At 37.8% G+C, this 20,404-nt stretch overlaps 1 protein-coding gene across 1 annotated transcript in view; it reads right to left on the bottom strand.

Annotated features, from left to right (window-relative positions):
* Window positions 1–1,664: 1,664 nt before the first annotated feature.
* RNF207 (ring finger protein 207) overlaps window positions 1,665–20,404 on the bottom strand; it is a 1,144,530-nt gene continuing 1,125,790 nt past the window's right edge. The window contains exons 12-13 of the mRNA XM_044063578.1: window positions 12,549–12,741; window positions 1,665–1,868 (exon numbers count right to left, since the gene is read on the bottom strand). Coding sequence (XP_043919513.1) covers window positions 1,665–1,868; window positions 12,549–12,741 — 397 coding nt within the window. The remainder of the gene's footprint in view (window positions 1,869–12,548; window positions 12,742–20,404) is intronic.

The raw sequence follows: 20,404 nt of genomic DNA, 5'->3' as shown, positions 1-20,404 counted from the left end.
GACAGCAGTAAGAGGAATTTTTTTTTTTTTGCTTGCACAAAAATTGCAAATGTAACTTTTGTAAAAAACATTTTTGGAAAGGGGAAACTGGAGCACCTGGAGGAAACCCACACGAATGCAGGGAGGCCATGCAGACTCTGTACAGAAGGCACCCCAGCCAAGAATCAAACTGGAGAACCTCTTGCTGTGAGTTGACAATGCAAACAGCTGCACCACTATGTCGTCCATTTAACCACCTACCTTTGTGGGACTAATGGGCATTTGTGTGAAACAAGTTGTAATACTCGTGGCCACTTTTTGTGTGAAACAAAGCTGAAATTACATAGCTCTTACCTGTCTCTGATTTTGCAGAATGCTGCTGATTTTGCCTCTTATACAAGTTTTACTTTTCTGGAAAATCATTAAGGACTGCAGTAAGTATGACAGACATTTGACTTTCAGACCTCATATTCTTCAGAAGATGTGTGCTAATACAATAACTGCTATTCTATCGATCTTCTAAGTATATAAGAGCAATATTTAAAATCTGTTTCTGATCTGAGGGCATTATCCCTCATTATTTTTTACTCTGATCCTAATTTTTGTCAGATGCAGATGAGGCATACTAACAGCTAAGTGTTGGGCAGGGTGGTGGCTATCTGTGGTTGAAAGTCATTTACCCTATCATTGTTTGTTCTGTTTCGACAGTCTGGCTTGGCATGACTAATGTGCATTTATGTGAAATAAGTTGCAATGCCTGAGGCACTTGTGTACTTATGTGAAATAAACTTGAAAACATTAATTATTGTGCTCATAATTATTTATTTTTACCAAAATCAGACATCTGAGATGTACACAGTCAGCAAAAGTACTGTTGTTGATGTCAATCCTTGCTGTCATGATGAAGTTAAACAGTCAGTAGTTTAGCTTTGCAGAACTAGTATATATATATATATATATATATATATATATATATATATATATGTGTGTATGTGAATAAAGCAACCTGAAGTACTTTACTGTTGCCATTTTTTCTCACACTCAGACATATGAGGTGTACTCAGTCAAGCATCTGTAATGGATGGGTATGGGCACTGGTGTATTGCAATGGCAGCAGTATGAATGATCTTTTATTGTTTAAAACAATCAGAAATGTGTAGTCCCAAAAGAGGTATTTGTATGGGGACCAGATGTTTGAGAACCACTTAGGGCCAAAGGTACACTTACTCTGCCACTGATGACAGTGCCATAATATATTAAGGATGGTGGGCTTTTATTGGTTGGGAAGTGCAGTTATCAGAAAGTATAACACAGTTTGAGCTGTAAGAAATATTTAAGGTTATGGTAAGACCATTGTATCCAGTGACCCCTTGCTCTATGATGCAGTGAGCAAATGGTAAGACTGATCAAAATGTCCTTCACAAATTGGCATTAGGCAACCTACTGCTCTTGTGTCCTAATCTAGTGAGGCCCCTAGTCTAAGATATGATGAACTATTTGATATCTCAGAACAAATGTGTATTCCTTTTTCCTAAGCTCAAAGCCCACAGTGCAAATTGTCATGAGTAAGTCTTGTTGCTGTGTTGTTGCCAGAGGAAAGAAGAGCCCTTCATTTTGAACAGTTGGAGACAACAATTTCCATATATAATAATACTAAAACTTCATGTTTCAGCAATTAGTGTGATTCAGGAATCACATCTTACCTCTTCAAACATGCTCCTCATCATTTCTACAGATGAGTACTCTGATGCAATCTGGATGTCAACTTCAAGCGATTTCTGAAGAATGTCTCCCATGCCATCTGTCTTGATGAGTGAATGATGCTTAGTGAGATCTCTGTGCATCTCCTGAACCTGGTCTTTTAGACACTGTATTTCTAACTGCAGGGCCTGAAGAGAAAACACATCTTAGACTGGATTACATTTAGAACATTGGCAGCATGCAAGTTGTGTGTGCTACAGTTAGACATATATTTGCTCTAGAATACGATATTAAGACACTAGAGAGGTACATTTTGTCATAGTCAAATGAGGTATACTAACAGCAAAGTGGCTATACCTGGTGACTATCTGTAGATGAAAGTGACTTACCCTAGGAGAAATACACACTCCTATGTCCTAGCTACGGGTCCCCTTCAAAACATCTAAAACCTACGACATCTAATTTCATAACATTGAGACCAGAACATCTAAAACCCAAAACATCTAAAACCCATAACATTGAATTTCATAACATCTAACAGTACACATCACATGAAAATTACATCCCCTCCACATATAATGACACCAAACTACCAAACATACTTTTTACTTCGTTTCTGCATGGGGGCTTGATACAGCGGGGTTAAGAAATTAACTTTTTCCCACTGTAGTGCGATCTTGGAGTTGGTATATTTAATTTACGGGGGGGTGTGGGGGGTGCAGGGGGCTTGCCCCCCTGCAGAAACATAGTAAAAAGTGTGTTTGATAGTTTGGTGTCATTATATGTGGAGGGGGTGTTATTTTCTTGTGATTTGTAGTGTTAGATGTTATGAAATTAGATGTTATGGGTTTTAGATGTTTTGGGTTTTAGATTTTCTGATCTCAATGTTATGAAATTAGATGTTATGGGTTTTAGATGTTTCAAAGTAGACCCCCTAGCTACATATGCTGATAAACAACTGTCAGGAAATTTCATTTTGTCAGTTCTCTAAATCTAACTTGAATAAAGATGGAGAGAGTTGTTGTTGTTGTTGTGTCTTTCGGCTTTTCCCGGTTAGGGGTCGCCACAGCGGAACTCCGGTCCGCTAATGATTTGTAGTTGATTCTTACGTGCCGAGTTACCAGCCCTGATGCACAACCTTCAACGAAGGTATGCCCATTCACGCATGTCTCTACGCAGAAGACGCTCTAGCTGAGAATCTAACCGGACAGCGTCTTACTGTGAGGCGACAACGCTACCGCAGCACCACCACCGCAGATAAAGATGGAGAGAGTAAAAAGTGAAAATGACAACATTACTTCATGTGGCTGTAGCTGCTTAAAATTGGAGACCTAATTTAAGGGTACAATGTGACAGCCTTCCCTATTCCAGTACCACACACCACTTAATTTGTTTTTTCTCAGTTATCTCAAACATAAACTAAACTAAAGTATATTACCAGAGGTCTAGCTAGCTGTTCTGGCACCCAGGGCCATCCTCCAATTTGAGGTGCCACTAAATATTTACTTGAAAAGCAAAAAAAAAAAAAAAAAAAAGAGAGAGAAAAAAAACGTCTGACTTTTTAAGCTGTAGCAAAAAAAAAAGGTTGTTAAAGTTTCTGCTTCATAGTCTACCACATGGAGCACTAAAGTGCTTCAGTTCTGACTACAAATACTGGCATTCCAATGCTGGTAATACACTGAAGAGTCATTGTCCTCTGTCAAACACGCCCATTAACACGCCTGGGGAAACTGTCCTCTTCAGCCCACCGTAGCTATGCTACTGTATATTACAGTGGTTTAGTGAAGATAGCTGCTTTACAACTACAAGATACAATTGCCATTCCTGCCCCTTTACTGTCTGTGCTAAATTACATTTTCTCATAGTGGTGTTGTGTTTTTTGTGGGTATTCCAGTTTGTTTCAACCTTCCAAAAACATACTGCTTGACTGCTTATTCTAGACTGTCCATATATTCTGTATTTATCGTTGCACTAATGGTCTGGGTTATGGCTGAAATGGACCTTTGAAAGTTCACTTTCACAGTTAACAACCAAGCATAAAAATAAATAAATAAATAAATAAATAAATAAGTCAAGCTTATGTTTGCATACCTGACTGCACTGCTGATATATTTGCAATTAACTTGAAGGATCTGGTCAGTCCTAAAATGACACAGTCTTTGTTTGTACATTTGCAGTCAATTTTCTTCTGCTAACATTCCCATTTGTGGACAGTATAAAATACTTCTATATATAATCAGCATTCATTACTGATTTGTTATCCTTTAGATTGTGAGGAACAAGAAGTAACTGGGCTGTAGTATCATAGTATGATAGTAGAATACTGGGCTAATGGCCTTACAGGGCCTTTCTAAGTTTGGTCATGCTGCCCAGTAATATTAGATAGGTATTAGCCCCATAGGTTTTATGTAGAGTTAGATATCACTCAGGCATGAGTGGGCGAGCATTTACAAGCTTCCTCTCTATAACAGAGACATAGGTGCCAGAGCAGGGGAATATTTATAGTTTGCCATTCACTGATCCATGTTTTGCTTGTGTAAGTGCAAGGAAGAACTTTGCTTTACATGGATTGGGAGTCTGTTACAGAATATTAATGGGAAGCCTGTTTTGAGATACTTACCTATCCCTCCAGCATGTCTTATTTATGTTGCAAATGAGGTTTAGATCCGTGGATCAGGTGTTTCTCTTTCTATTTGTTTTGCAGATCTGCAACAGGTCCATTAATGTTGGATCAGGGGATGCTCTGCAGGCTAGGCATAGGTCTTTTCTAAGCAGTCTGTAGGAGGTGAGTATAAGGACAAGGCTTTGAGGCAGTTTGCATAGAACTTGTTTTTTTACACCAAGTATTCTTTTTTGTGAGGAACCTCTGGGGACACTCCAGTTGTTGCATACACCTAGTTAGGTATGTACCAGAGGGGACACTGTACTCAATGTATGGTCTTATGAGGGCAGAGTACAACAGAACAATAACATCTTTGGAGCTAGGTGCCATAGTCTTGCTTATAAGTTGTGCAATATAGAATGATTTACTCACTACAGTAGACATATGATGGTCCAAGACAAAGTCATTGTATGGATGCATTCCCAAACCCAAGACTACTGGGATGTATTATCAATGTAGTAATTTGCAGGGATGGCTGTCTTTCCAAAAGTTAAAATTATGAACTTCTTGGCATTCGTCTTTGACCATGACTGTAGCGCGACTTATTAGTCTGTGCCAGGCTTTCCTGCAGGGTATTTGCATTTTGGAGGGATTTAGTGACAGTACCTAATTTGCAATCATCTGCAAACATGGTCAGCCAAAGGCCTGTGACATTAACCTTGACTTCAGAGAAGTAGATGCCAAACATGAGTGGCCTTAGCACTGAGCCATCAAACACTCCACTAGTGGCAGGCCTTTCTGTGGCGGTAGACTCCCTATTCTAGCTTCTTGGGTCCTATCTATAAGCCAGAGGGCTGATGATATAGGGGTTTATAACTAATTAAGTGAGCTTATCTACAATGCACAAGTGGGGTAGTATGTCAAATGCCTTGGCCAGATCGAGGTAGGCATTATGCAGCATTTTGGCATCATCCATTGCTTTGATGACCTTCTCAAAGAAGTCCACCAGGTTAAGTAGATATGACCTGCCTTTGACAAACCTGAACTGAGTTGAATCCAATATATGAAGATTTCTTATATCTTCATTTAACATATCCATAATTATTCTTTCCATAGCTTTACATATTAGACTAATCAGGCTTATGGGTCAGTAGGTCTCTGGGTCCACGGATGGCCCACCCTTGTGCAGTGTGATAATCTTTGTGCTCATTCATTCATGCATTCATTCATTCATTCATTCATTCATTCATTCATTCATTCATTCATTCAGCATGAAACATGTTTGGAAGCTGTAGTTAAATAGTAATGGTAATAAAACCAACTGTGCAGGGTCCACCCAGACGATCGTGCGAGCCAAGTCGGGCAAATACCTTCTGATAGAACACAAAGAAACAATCCAAGAAAGCACTTCAAAGTACTGAAAAGCACTTAGAAATTCCTCAATTATTCGCTCAACTGTCTTTTCAGACCACAAATTCTTTCAGATAGTTTCCTCCAATAAATCCAAATGCATAATAATCGATAGCTTTTATTCACTCAAATAAAAAGTGGATAAAAGCTATCGATTATTATGCATTTGGATTTATTGGAGGAAACTAGCTGAAAGAATTTGTGGTCTGAAAAGACAGCTGAGCGAATAATTGAGGAATTTCTAAGTGCTTTTCAGTACTTTTAAGTGCTTTCTTGGATTGTTTCTTTGTGTTCTATCAGAAGGTATTTACCCGACTTGGCTCGCACGATCGTCTGGGTGGACCCTGCACAGTTGGTTTTATTACCATTACTATTTTATGTGTTTCTTTTTCGATCTGTGCAGGTGCCTTTGTCTGCTAGTGGTGCTTTTTATTATTTATTCATCATTTTGTAGTTAAATAGTGATTCTAGTGGATCTGATAGTTCATGTTTCATGCTGTTAAGGAGGCATTCTAGGATATTATCAAGGTCCATAGATGCAGTGGTCTTGGCCTTGAAGAGTGCCTTGACGACCTGTTCCCTAGTGTTAGATGGGGGTATGGATGTGGGCATTTCCTGAGGGGTGTCTAGGGGAGGGGGGATTAGAGCTAGATTAGGTTATCTCCCTGACTTGCTTGTTAAGCTTGATGATGGAGTTATTACCTTGTTAGACATTGCTCCTACTAATTATTGGCATGATTTTCTTCCTTTTGTTATACAATCTATTGATGTTGGGATTCCACCAGGGTGGCTCGTGTTTTTGTATTCATACTGTATTTGTTTCATGTAGGTACAGCTGTCTCTATGCAGCTGCTAATATTATTGTACAGGGATTTTATGAATCATTCCTCATACACAGCAGTGTTCTCAGGATTTAGGGGATTAATAGTAGGATGTTTGCCTTAGAATAATTTCTGAAATTTCCGGGGTTAACAGGACTCTTGGGTTTTATTTTTATTTCATAGGCGACATTAATGGTCTGATCAGACCAGTGAGGATATTACACTATGGAGGGTAAAACAGTCTCTCATAGTGGGTTTATGGAGTAGCTTGTCCAGGGTGTTAGAATTTACAAAGTCCAGGAATCTCTTGTCCTGTGTATTAGAGGACATGTTGTATTTCAAGTTTATAGTAGTGCATTTAAAGTCACCCATGAGTATGGCATTGGGGTAAATGGAGAGTGTCTTGAGTACATTTAAGTAGTATTATGGGTTTTATGAGTTATGAAGACAGACCTATGGCTTTCCAGGATACGGTATGGTAGTTTGCATATTGTAATTTGAACACTGAGAAGCTCAAGCGCATCATACTGATGGACCAGCCTTGAGCTGTTTGTTTTTGATGTAAATAGAGTCACCACTACCTTTTGTCCCTTCCTGTGCATTAAGTGGTCTAAATGCATGGGCGGCATTATAGCCCTGCTCCACCAGGGTACTGTCTACTGCTTATAACCTAGTCTCAGTAACTCCCCAAAATCTACATTCTCCAGGGTAAGGAGAGCTTGCAGGTGGTGGAGTTTCTTGTTTAGACTCCTGGCATTGGGTAGTAACACCTTCAGATTATCTTGGGTTGGTTTTGCTGTGTCAGAAGATTTTTTTTAGGTTGGCAATACCTAAGAAGGCACTATGGGGAGGACAAGTTTTTAGCCAATATATGAAAGCCTAGTCGGGACAATTCAGACCATCCCTGACAAAACAACATGGTCTTTTCAACCATATCCTGTTGTAACGATGAGCATCTTTTTAGAGTCCTGTGTTTAATCTGATAGTTTCTCATCTCTTCAAGTCTAGAGTCACACTATTTTCATATTTCCTTGTAAAAAAACTCAAAGTCACATCCTTTTAGGCAACTCATGCATACATTAGAACCCATTGATGACAAAAGGCATTAGATACCAGTGGACTCAAGGAGCTGGAGAACTCAGTGGTACTTCTGAGCACATTAGTGCCACCTTTTGTGCTTAGCATACTTAATTTGTATACTCAATAAACTACAGGTCTCTGAGAGACTGCAAATTCAGATACCACTTCCCTTTTTAAGTGTGGCTTTCTGAGAGGCCTTAAATACACTGTATATCTAGGTGACAGAAGCAAGTCTCCATGCCAAACTGTGGGGTTTAGGTTCATAGGTAGGTACTAGGCTATCTGCTCGAGGGCATTTATAAGCTTAGCCAGAATGTGTTGGCTTTCAACACCCCCTTTGATTAGTTCCCTGTGCCTCTGTCCAACAGAGCCACTGAAGTGATTCCAGGAGTAAACTTTCTGTTTCCCATCCACTCATCAAGGTTTCTCTTGAAGAGTGTTAACGAGGAGCTTTGCCTAATGTAGATTGGAATCTTGTTCCAAAGCATGGGAAGTCTCTGGGACAGGAATCTATCCCTCCAGCACATCTTATTTATTGTTGTGGTGAGGTTTAGATCCCTAGAGCGTGTGGCTCGAGGGGATATGGTTTTCTTTAGGTGGAGCATGTCCATCAATTCTGGGTTGGACATGGCCTTGTATGTCAGGCAGAGATCACCTCTGAGTAGGCGGTATGCAACCGAGTACAGCTGGAGTTTCTTCAATCAAGCTGCATAGGGCATCTGTTTGAGGCCAGTGATTCTCTTGGTGAGGTACTTCTGTGGTCTTTACAGCTGTTGCAGGTGTTTTGTAAGGTACATCCCAAATGGAGCGTTGTACTCTATGATGGGTCTGATGAGTGATGAGTAGAGGGGCACAATGACCTCTTTTGATCTGGATGTGAACCCTTTTGTGATTAGGTGGGCCACATAGAAGGAGTTTCTAACCACTTTGGCAATGTGATTAACAAAGGAGAGTTTACTATCTGCTTGGGTCCCCAGATCATTTATTACGTCTTCCGTATTTAGGGAACTACCACCTATATGGTAGTTTGTGGGTACTTTGTTTTTTCCAAAGGGGATGACTATGCACTTTTTGGCATTTAGCTTGACACCATGATTTTGACACCAGGTATCCGTCTCAGTGAGACCCTTTCGGAGGATGTCTGTGTTAGCCGAAGAGTGAATTATAGCCCCTAGTTTGCAGTCGTCTGCGAACTTGGTCAGCCATAGTCCTCCTCTGCTTGCCTGTACCTCTAAAAAGTATATACCGAACAGGAGGAGTCCTTGGACTGAGCCCTGGGGAACGCGACTTGTAACCGGTTTAGAGTCGGACCTAGTTCCCACAACTCTCAACATGTGAGTTCTGTCTGTGAGCCAGTTGGCAACCCATCTTGTGACGTAGGGGTTTATGTTCAGGCTGGTGAGCTTGTCTATAATATCAGAATGGTGAATGATTTATTGCTCTCAGAGGAGAGGAGAGGGTAATCTGCCTTCTGTCTAAGGTATACCACATGAGCTCTACCTGCTTTTGCTTCTTGACAACTCACAGGGGAGCAGATATGCCAGCAGATAAACTCCTATGACTCACCCAATTTGCTAATTTGAGTTTTATAAATTCAATTATTTTACCAAGAAATTCATTGATGTTCAACTAACACACTGCCTTACTACTATTCGGGTAATAGTACCCTGCTATCCTCTTCTGGTAGTCTACTAAAGCACAGAGTCCCTTCCACTGACTAGCTGTGAGTGTGAGGGACCAATCACCTGATAGTACAGGGACTGCCTTATACACCTGCAGGCAGGATCCTTTCAGTTTTTTTTAGTGCCATAGTAAGAGAAGGAGCTCTTTGAAGACTTCTCTTTACTCTGGAATTCTTCAGCTGCTGAGGTCAGATAAGAAGCCCCTTTGGGTTTTATTTTCTCCGTCTGTTATTTCAATCAGTGCTTGAATAGTGTATTATTCTAACTTGACAGTTCTTCCTGAATGGAAATTTGTATATACCTGCTCAGTATAAGGCCTATACTGTTTCTAATAGGCTGACTGTTGGTTTCTGGAGATTTGTAACCTTTGATATATGTTTTATGGCCACTTGTCAATGTTTACCTGAGTTTCTGTAATAAGGCTGTTTTAGTAAAGTTCCTCTCATTACTTCGTGCTTCCAGAGCTGTGAGTTAATTGTGTCTGTTCCTGTTATTTAAAAGCTTAATTTACAAGTTGACTGCTGATTTTGTAGTTTTTTCTTTAACATTATTATTATTGGAGGTGACTGAGCAGGATTACAACATTTTAAAATATTTTTTGTTTAAATTGCAATGATGGCTCCATTTTGTATGTTAAACAATTCTGACAGGATTTTTTAATAACCATATGATTTATTTCTCGTCTAAACTGGCTTATTCTGTTTCTAATCATTTCGCAAATTTGGAGGACTTTAGTGTATGTATTTTGTGCTTTCAACTGTGTCACTGAAATTACTGTCTTTTTATTCAGTGCAGTGTTCGGGACAGGATCTCTGTAGAAACAGACTATTTAAAGGGAGAATATTTGCTCTGGCTAGGTTTTTGTCCCCTGACTTGATGGACTCAGATATGATACCCCCTACCATCTACCCCTTGTACACCTAAAAAACATAAAAGTAAATCAAGAAATCTGCCTCAGCTTATTGATTGTGACTCCACAGTATCCCTGGGCAGGTTATCGAACAACTCTCCTTCTCTTGCCTCCAGGTCCTCTTTTGTAGTGGAAGTACAAGTGTGTTTGTGTGTGTGTGTGTGTGTGTGTGTGTGTGTGTGTGTGTGTGTGTGTGTGTGTGTGTGTGTGTGTGTGTGTGTGTGTGTGTGTGTGTGTGTTTGTTTTTCAGATTCCGACTAGTCAGTTTACTCTGAGGACAAATAGGTTCAGAAACCCAAACAGATATTTTCTTTTTCGTAAATACTGGCTTGATTTACGGATGTCTTCAACTGGAAGCAATAATCAGCTGTCCTCAGGATCAGCAGGGCATATGATTTTTTGGAGGATGAGGCCCCGGACGTGGTGACCTTCTCTCCATTGATCCCAACCTTGGAAGATGTTTTTAAGAAAGCTAGTAATTCTCCTCTGTTGAATGAGTTGTCTAAAAAGTATTTTAGAAATTCATGGTATGCTTGGCCATGCCTGGCCTCCAAGCACCCTTGTTGTGGACCCTGCTTTCATCTCCCCTGCGATCTTTTCCAATAAAAAGACGTCTTCAAACTCAATTCCTCAAGATAAACAAGGTATGTGGCTAGAATCTCAGGTAAAGAATATGGTGCAGTCCAGCATGATAGCTTTTAAAGTGCTTAATTACCAGTGCTTTATGTGGACGTTTAAGTTGAGGTACATGTACAGTTTACACAGGTTCCCTACATTGTTACCTGCTAAGCAGAAAGACTATGTGAAAGAGATGGTTTCCAATGTTTCTCAAGTGTATAAACATGCTTTAAAGAGTGCCTTGGAAGGGGCCAATATTATTTCTAGAAATGCAATGTCGGTTGTGGTAAGGAAGTATGCTTGGTTCCACAGCCAAAACCTTTCTGATAAGTTACAAAAATGAGATTATGAATGCTCTACTTGATTCTGATTGTGTTTTTAGTACAAAAACTAATCAGATCCCAAAACACTGGGTTGACAGAGGTAAACTGATGCAAGGGTTGTCTAAAATGTTCCACATTTCCAACATTCCCCTAGTAAGCAAGATAATTTTTGGTATCCCAACAAATAGAATTCCCAGCCAAACAAAAAGCAAGGCACCAGAAAGAAATAGTAGGATGAGAACTATGTCAGACCTAACACTAGCAAATTCTAGAAGTTTTTTAAAATCAGAAGCTTGGTGCTCTGTTCATTCCTTTATGAAGCACTACACGCTGGATGCCTTTTCTAGATCCAGAGCAGGCATTGCTAGGACCATTTTCCAGGGGCTCCTGGGCCTTTATCCTTCCTCCTCCCAGGTTGGTTAAGCTTTGAGAATCTACTCTAATACCAGTCAGATAATGTACTGGTTGAATATAGTACAGTTGTTCAAATCTTACTTACCCTGGAACAGTAGATGTTCGTAGAACACACTGCTTTACTGGCAGTACCTTACCACCATTCCCATTTTTGAATATATATAGTTTGGTGTTTGGGTTGTTGTTAAGGACTGCTCCATGGCCTTTACTGTGTGCATGTGCGCACATGCATGGGCGCATGTGAGGTTTCTGGTTTGGAACAGTAGGTGCTTGCAAAGCTTGTGTTTCCATCTTCTTTTCCTGCTGGTTCGTAGAAAACTGAAAGGGGGCTGTCTGTGGGTCTGTAAGGCAGTGGGAATGACGCTGAGCTTTAACAGACTAACAGAAGAGGGCAGCAGGGCACTAATGCCCGAATGCCAGTAAAGCAGTAAACATCTACTGGTACAGATAAGTAGGGCTTACATAGTTGTATTTTCCTTGCTCCTTACTCCTGGCCTTTAGAATTCCGTAGAAAATGAATGTGTGTCTTGTTATTATTTTAGTCTCCGCCATTACAAGGCTAGGATGTGAGCTTGATTACAGTAAATCAAGGCAGCTATGGGATTAAGTATATTTATTTATTTATTCACTTGGCTATTAATCATGTAGGTGTGCTGGTCGAGGACTATTATCGGTCATGATCTGGACAAGCAGCACAACAAAAAGATAGTTACAGTGAAATGTATATTGAGTGAGTTCTGTAAAAAGTAAACATTGACATAGTGCAAGTACAGGATACAAGAATGCATTGAAGAACAATTACATTTGAGTTACAGTATTTAGACAACAGTGTGTATGCATAGTAATAATTTGCAATTGATACAATGTGTAATTTATATACATTAGAAATAATTAGCAATATTTGCAAATAACAGTTCTGTCTAAGGTAGTAGCCGGTTATTTAATTAACTTGCACATTTGACTTGTAACCTTAAAGGTGAAGCAATAAGTTTCTTTTTTCTTCCATACCCTGTACATGTTTTCGTAATTGCGGCAATGTTCAGCAAAAGGTGTATCACATCCCTCAGCAAGGAGGACCTTTGTACTGATATATCGGTGAGAAGTGGGCTTGTGGGGTACTGAGGTGGATATGGACATGTCACTTGAAGATGAAGAAGAGCCTGATACCACCAGCGTCTTATAGGTTGGTCCTCCTGAAATCCTAGGAAAAAAATATATGGTGTTAAATATGAGCTATAATAATGAGTGTGACTCTACAAGACTTATAGATGCAGTTTGTGCAGAAATAACATGGCAATAGTATAGGTTCACTAGAAAATGAGATAAGAAGATCAACGTTTCCAGTGATTTTCTTTCATTAGATTATACCCCAAAGCTGTTATAAGAACATCTTTTCAACATAATAACATTAATTCTTTGGATTGCAACCAAGAAATTAAGATTTATATCACATTTGAGTCAACTACTGACCGTGAGAAAATGATCAAATGCTTCCACACTTCAGTTCATCCAGTTACAGAAGTGAAGAAACATACAATTCCAAGACGAGGGAGGGAGATCTGTATCTGAGAAGTAGTAAAGGCACAGAATATACATAACCGTATGAGGTATATACTGTTATGTTTGTCCAGAATAAATGTAAATGGCAAAATGTTTGTACTAGAGTGAGTGGTTCTGACTGGAGGCAGTAAGACATGGGTAACTGCCTCTGCTGAGAACCAGCTGTCCTGACACAACCATTTAGTGTGAATGAAGCTAGCGTTGAATCATTTACCCAAAGGTGAAGATAATGACACATTTATTTTATTATTTATTATTTAACATACATGTTGAATTATTTAACATACATGTTGAATTATTTACCCAAAGATGAAGATAATGACACATTTATTTTATTATTTATTATTTGACATACATGTTGAATTATTTACCCAAAGATGAAGATAATGACACATTTATTTTATTATTTATTATTTAACATACATGTTGAATTATTTACCCAAAGATGAAGATAATGGCACATAACAAAGCTGTTTTTTTCATAGCTTGTTAAGTTCCTCCAGAAGCACTCTGGGAGTTTTGTTCCCATTAACAGCCTATACAGAATTACTACCATACAAGTGAAATTTGTAAAAACTGAACCAATGTATACAGTGCATGGTTTATTTGCAACTTATTAAATCAGCCGCCATATGTTTATTTTATTTATTTATTTTACATTTGTTAACTGGGAAAGTCCGACTGGATTCAGGTCCATTTTCAGCGGAGGCATAGGTCTCAACCTCTTAGGAGGCCAATGTGGAACACAGACTTTAACAATGTGTGACAAATGGTCAAAATGTGCAACATCCTATTTTCGGACAGCGCAAAATGTGCCATTGCCATGGATCATGGAAGATACACTAAATATTATTATTTATTTATATTTATTTATTCCAGTTTGGTGACCAGGGAGGGCTTATAAACTTAGAAAGTTGCTAGAAATGCTCTGTGTTGGCAATTACTGTCAGAGACATACTAGGGATAAACAGCACAAAAATACAGAAGCTTTAAATATTGCTCTTATAAACTAGGAAATATTGCTAGAATAAGATCTGTCTTGGCAATTACTTTCAGAGACATACTAGGGAGACAAACAGCACAAAAATAGAGACACTAAATATTGGTCTTATAATATTTAGCCTATGCCTTGAAAAAAATAAAGTTGTAATCTCAGTTGAAAACAAATGTTCATCTCTAGAATCATACGTGTTACTTGAAAACTGTAAATGGAAAACTATTCAACACAAAATAATCTTTGCAAAGCTTGCATTCATTTTATTCCTGGTCTTAAACTAGATTTTATAATTCAAAATAAACACAGCTTATGATCTCAGTAACCATTCATGCAACACATACTGCCAGCAGCATTTTCTTAATATACTTGTGAGCTTTCATATGAGGCTAGTAGTTATATCAATGTCACTTGATTTTAGAGATATTTACAGAAATATGACCAGTATTAGAATACATATAAATAGTGCACAAATAATATCAAATATTTTTAGCAGCACTAAATAGAGGTCAAATATTACATCAGCTTTAAAATAAAATCTCTGCATACCCTGTATTCAGTATGGTTTTTAATGTCCAGTGGCGTCAGTAAGCTTTAACTACAGAGATAACTAGGCTGTAATGATTATAAACATAATACAATCAGTTAATATTTCAATATATTCACTTTTCTTTTTGCTCGCTCTTGCTCTGGCCCCTTAACTCACTCTTGCTCTGGACCCTTAATTGAAACAGTGACAAAAACTTTTAGTGGAAACAGTGACAAAAAACTTTTAGTTTAACCCCTCAAATTATATAATGCATGTTGTATGCAGGCAATCTTCCTTAAAAAAAATTCATTTAAATATCTGCAAAAGAATACAGCTCAAATGAAAGAGCTGTGATTGAATCCTTTCTGAATGCCTTGGCCACAGCTACATTTATAAACTTGTCAGCTCAGTACAATCCACAGACTCCACATGGTACACAAAAATCAGCTCCGGTTGTCCAGCAGGCAGACAGCAAAACAAAACCTCAGCCTTCATCTGATGATCTTGATCCTTCTGGAACCACCAAAGCAATAGTCATGCCCATTCAGCTGCTGATTCCTCTTCTGGCGCTCGACTCCTGATATCTTCAATCCCCAGCCGCGCTTCTTCCTTATTCCCGGTCTTCTGCCGTTGTTGTTGAAAGATCACTACTTCCTGAAAGCCTTTTTCAAGCCATTATTTTGGCATAAAAAGGCTGGAATGTGATTGTCCTGCATTGGGGAGATCTTATTGTCTCCTGTCCTCCCGTAAAGCGTTACCTGATTGGTTCGTATACCGCATTCGCGATTAGCTGTAAATGCGGTGTACGAGCCAATCAAAAAGTGTGAAGCATAGCCAACGCTGTGGAATGTGGAAGGGCAGCAGAGCTATGCATTGGTTTGTGTGCCACTATGCCGATTGGCAGTAATTGTGATACACAAACCAATCTGAATGCGTGTAGCGGAGCCACTGTTGTTCAATGCGGAACAGCGGAACAGTGGGTTCGCTCGTCATTAAATGCGGAGCGTTCCTCATAATCCGGAGCACTTGGATGCCCAGAGCGGTGGCCCGGGGAGAAAAGTTCCACATAACCAGATACATAAGACATAACAGTTGGGAGTTTTTTTATACAATTACATATAGATACACGATTAGCCACAAGATGGCAGTGTTTTCTGGTGGACAGAACTGTTAGAAAAACTTCTGGGCACAGCAGATAGATGCTTACAGCCTGACTGCAGTCTAAACCAAGGTACATTTATTTATGGGTTTTTTTTTTATGTCATGAAATGCACTGCTCAAGGAACAGGAAATTACAGCAAGCATATTACCATGAGTCCACCAGAAAACACTGCCATCTTGTGGCTAATCACATAACTGAAACACAGTAGTTGCTATAAATAAAAAATGTGTGTGTGTGTTTGTGTGTGTGTGTATATATATATATATATATATATATATATATATATATGCAGAGCGACTACTCTTTCTTATATCGCTAACATGTTCTTTAAGCCTAATTAAGAAACTTATTTTTGTTTCCCTTATATAGAATTTACCAAATGGTCGTTTAAGCCCATATGTAACCCCCTCTGTCTTACAGCTGTATAACCCTTCTGCCCAAAAACTAATACCGTTAATATTATCAAAACTCCTCACTATAAAATGACAACCTGTATGTCTACTACAGGTATAAGTACCTTTTTCCCCCACCATAACCATTCTGTAATCTCAGGCATTCAGAATTTTCCATGAACTAAAAAAATCTTTTATACTTCTACCCCTACTAAAAGAAATAGCCAACGTTTTGGTGTTCAAAAAATCTAAAGTATTATAGTTTTTAAAAATATCCCAAAAATATCTAATTATATTAACTAACATATCAGAAAATAAGGTATATTAAGTAACAAAATAAATAGATTAATTTATATTATAACCTTTTTCAATATTAGCCTTATCTCTTTCTTTTTCCCTTGGGAGTATTACTTTAAATTGATTATGCATAGTAACTTTCCTCACGCCTTCCAGAATGGCTTGTCTATTATATGCCCTGTTTTCAAACATGTTAATAGATCTTTCTCTTTCCCTAGGCTTTTCATTTCCATCATTACAAAGCCTAGATATTCTCAAAAATTCCCCATAGGGTATCGATTTCATAGTGTGTTCATAGTGGGCCTTTTAAGCCTAGCCAACTACCCCATGTGAGAATCAAACCCTGCACCTTGTGTTTGTAAGGTAAACACCCTAACCATTATGCCAACCTCCCACATCCTTGGAGGATGGCAACTTTCCCCATGTAACATATGATCTTGATTAGAAAAGTTTCTATAAATTCTTGTTTTTATTACACCATTACTCATACCCTCCAGGGTTACATCTAAATAATTCACCTTATTTTCCTTCTGCATACCATCAAAACTTATGCCAAAACTGTTATTACTTATTTCCTCAATAAAATCCAGTACGTATTCTGAACCACCTTTGCATATAAAGCTCAAATCATCTATGAACCTAAAATATTTCATAATATATTTCTTAAAAAAATCATCTGTGTGTGTGTGTGTGTGTGTGTGTGTGTGTGTGTGTGTGTGTGTGTGTGTGTGTATATATATATATATATATATATATATATATATATATAGAGAGAGAGAGAGAGAGAGGAGCCCTACAGAATCCTGAAAGATCAAAATTCTGAAGGCCAAAATCCTGAGACCAAAATCTCAAAAGTTCAAAATACTGAAAACTCAAAATACTGAAAACACACAGGATATCAACACTTACTATATTCCAGCACAAGTACATACAGAAACATATTAACGTGCACCCCACACACCCCATGCTATTAAAATATATCAACTCTGAGACTGCACTTCACTACACTTTCAAAAAAGTCCACAAACAAGTTAGCATACATGTGGACAAACGCCACCCCCATGGCTGTTCCCTGTACTTGTTTATACAATTTCCCATTGAATTCAAACATATTGTTAGTCAAACAAAATAATATTAAGTCTGAAATATAATGGATATCTGATCGATCTCCCAAAAAGTGTAACACAGCTTTCAACCCAAACATATGTTGAATGTTGGTATATAGACTAACATTTGCAACTACAAAATACATCTCCTTCATCCATCGTATAACATCTCCTTCATCCATCGTATAGTTTTAATTTTATTAATAAAAGAAAAAAATACATCCCTAATACAGGAAGGTAGTTTAACTACCTCCCTATATAAATATTGATGCAAAAAACAAGAGATGTTATATGTAAAATAGTTACACACAGAGACTATTGGATGGCCTGGTGGGTCATGTAAACTTTTATGTATCTTAGGTATACAATCAAAATAGGCCATAGAACATGTCTTTATATTAAATTTGTATTCCACATCTTTATAATCAAAATATGTTAGTCTCAGTCCTTTATTTATAAGTTCTTTGTAATCCATAATAGCCTTATTATAAACTTCCACTTCTGTTTTAAAATAAACATTTCTATTATTCAAATGTGCATAACATATCTTAAGATATTGATTACAGTTCATTATCACCCATTTCCCCCCTTTATCTGCAGGCTTAAATACCAGGTCATTTTTGTTATTTAATTTATTCAAACTCAGCCATCCTTCTTTACTTAAATTATATTTCATATCTTTTCTTTTTGTTAAACATATAATATTCTTTCTCAACACTAAAATTAAGAATTGATGAAAACTATTGAAAAATAGCATTTTTAAAGGGTGGAATAAAATCAGTTTTATAACTTACATCTTGTGTGTCAAATTTATAATATGCATTTGGAATAATCTCTAAATTACAAGAATGTAAACTATCGTCAGTACACTCAGACATATTACAATCAATATATTCATAGTTCTCACAATTTTTAAAATGTTCTAGTAAAGGTAATTTACAAACAAATTTAAAAATTTCACCTTTTAGTTCATATAGTCTTGGTAGTGCTGTAGGTATAAACTGCAAACCTTTATTCAGCACTGCAATGTCCTCTGTATTTAACTCATAACCCGATAAATTCACTACATAATTATTTACATCAGTAACCACAGTATACATAACACAATTATTCCCATTTACCTCATTTCATAGAGCGAGAATGGGTATATAAGTGTCCTTCTATTGCTCATATCCATTCCATGTTCTTTTTCGCCCTGCTTGTCTTGTATCCTGTTTGCCATGAAAATTCTGTTATAAATATTGATCATTACCTGCCCTGGAGAGCCACGGGTATTCTCCTTCACTTTCATATTCTGTGGAAGAGGCTGCACTTTCCGCCGAAGCATACGCTGTATAGCGAGGTCTTCCTTCTTCCTGCTTCTCTTCAAAACATACCTGCTGATGTCTAAACTGTTGATTGGTAGAAGTAGTGAATGCCTGAGTAAGTTCATAATCTTTTAAGTCTCTATTCAATTTAGATGTTTTCCTCTTCACTAATTCCTGTTCATATGTAGACAGTTTGTCATTAATACTTCTAAGAAACTGTTCCAACATATTATTGTCAGTTTTTTGCAAGATATCTCTGCGCAATATGTTTGTCTCTTCCTTAACTTTCTTCCTTTTAAACATATCATGCTCTACTAGGATGTGCACCCATTTATGTGCTGCTGTCACCCAGTGAGCTTGAAACTGTTTATCTGTTGACTCAGATAAATCAAAGGGAGTAGAGGGATTTTTGATGGAACATAAACTCCTCTGTATTATGTTAAGTTCTACATATCTCTCAAGACTTTGCAAATTATAAAATAAAGAGGTCTCTTTAAAGTTTAACTTTTCCATTTTATTTAACAATGTCTGTACCTCTGATATTACGAGTCCACCAAAACTTCTACCAGTCGTGGTAAACAGATTAGCAGAACTTCTCCTTTCCTCTTCCCATTTATTGAAAATATTGGGCATAACATCACATTGATTGGACTGCTCACCATCTCGATCTAGAACCTCTGTAGAATTGCCACTGCTGGATTGAACCACAAAACTATCTATGGTTCTCTGTGAAGAAGCCAACATTGTTTCATGAAACAAACGTGGTAAAGATGCAAACGACATTAAGATCTGTATTCATTAATATTTCAAAATAATATCAGAAGAGCTCTTTTGGTTCAAATGTATAATATTCTCTAAAGTCTATTAAGCATAATTCGGATTCATTAATTACTTAGGAGTTATATGTCATTCAGATCTTTATGGACTGTAAGATTTTAAGGTACAAAATTGTTATAATATAATATAATATAATATAATATAATATAATATAATATAATATTATTTTCATTAGGTAATGGCCTTTTAAAATAAAGGCAGATATTTGAAGTGTTATTTGCACTAGTTAGATTACATTGTCTGTCATCATATACTTATACTTGTGTGTATATCATTGTATGTTTGCACCTCTGTGAAATTTCAGTCTTTATACAGTAGGTTCATAGGTTCATACTAGGCTATCTGCCCTAGGGCATTTATAAGCCTAGCCAGAATGTGTTTGGCTTTCGCCACCCATTTTAAATTAATTTTGCTATGCCCTTTTTTGAGGTTAGTATACTGTGCCTCTGTCTAACAGTGACACAGAAGTGATACCCGGGGTAAACCTACGATCTCCCATCCACTCATCAAGATTCCTCTTGAAGAGAGTCAATGAGGGACTCTGCCTAACCTGGACTGGGATTTTATTCCAGAGTGAAGGGAGCCTCTGGGTTATGAATCTGTCCCTCCAGCATGTCCTATTTATTTCAGTGCTGAGGTTCAAGTCTCTCGAGCGCGTGGCTCGATGGGATTTGGATTTT

Source organism: Protopterus annectens, chromosome 2.part1 (assembly GCF_019279795.1).
Source record: "Protopterus annectens isolate FY-2018-M chromosome 2.part1, PAN1.0, whole genome shotgun sequence".
NCBI lineage: Eukaryota > Metazoa > Chordata > Ceratodontiformes > Protopteridae > Protopterus > Protopterus annectens.
This window is presented reverse-complemented; position numbering and strand designations above follow the sequence as displayed.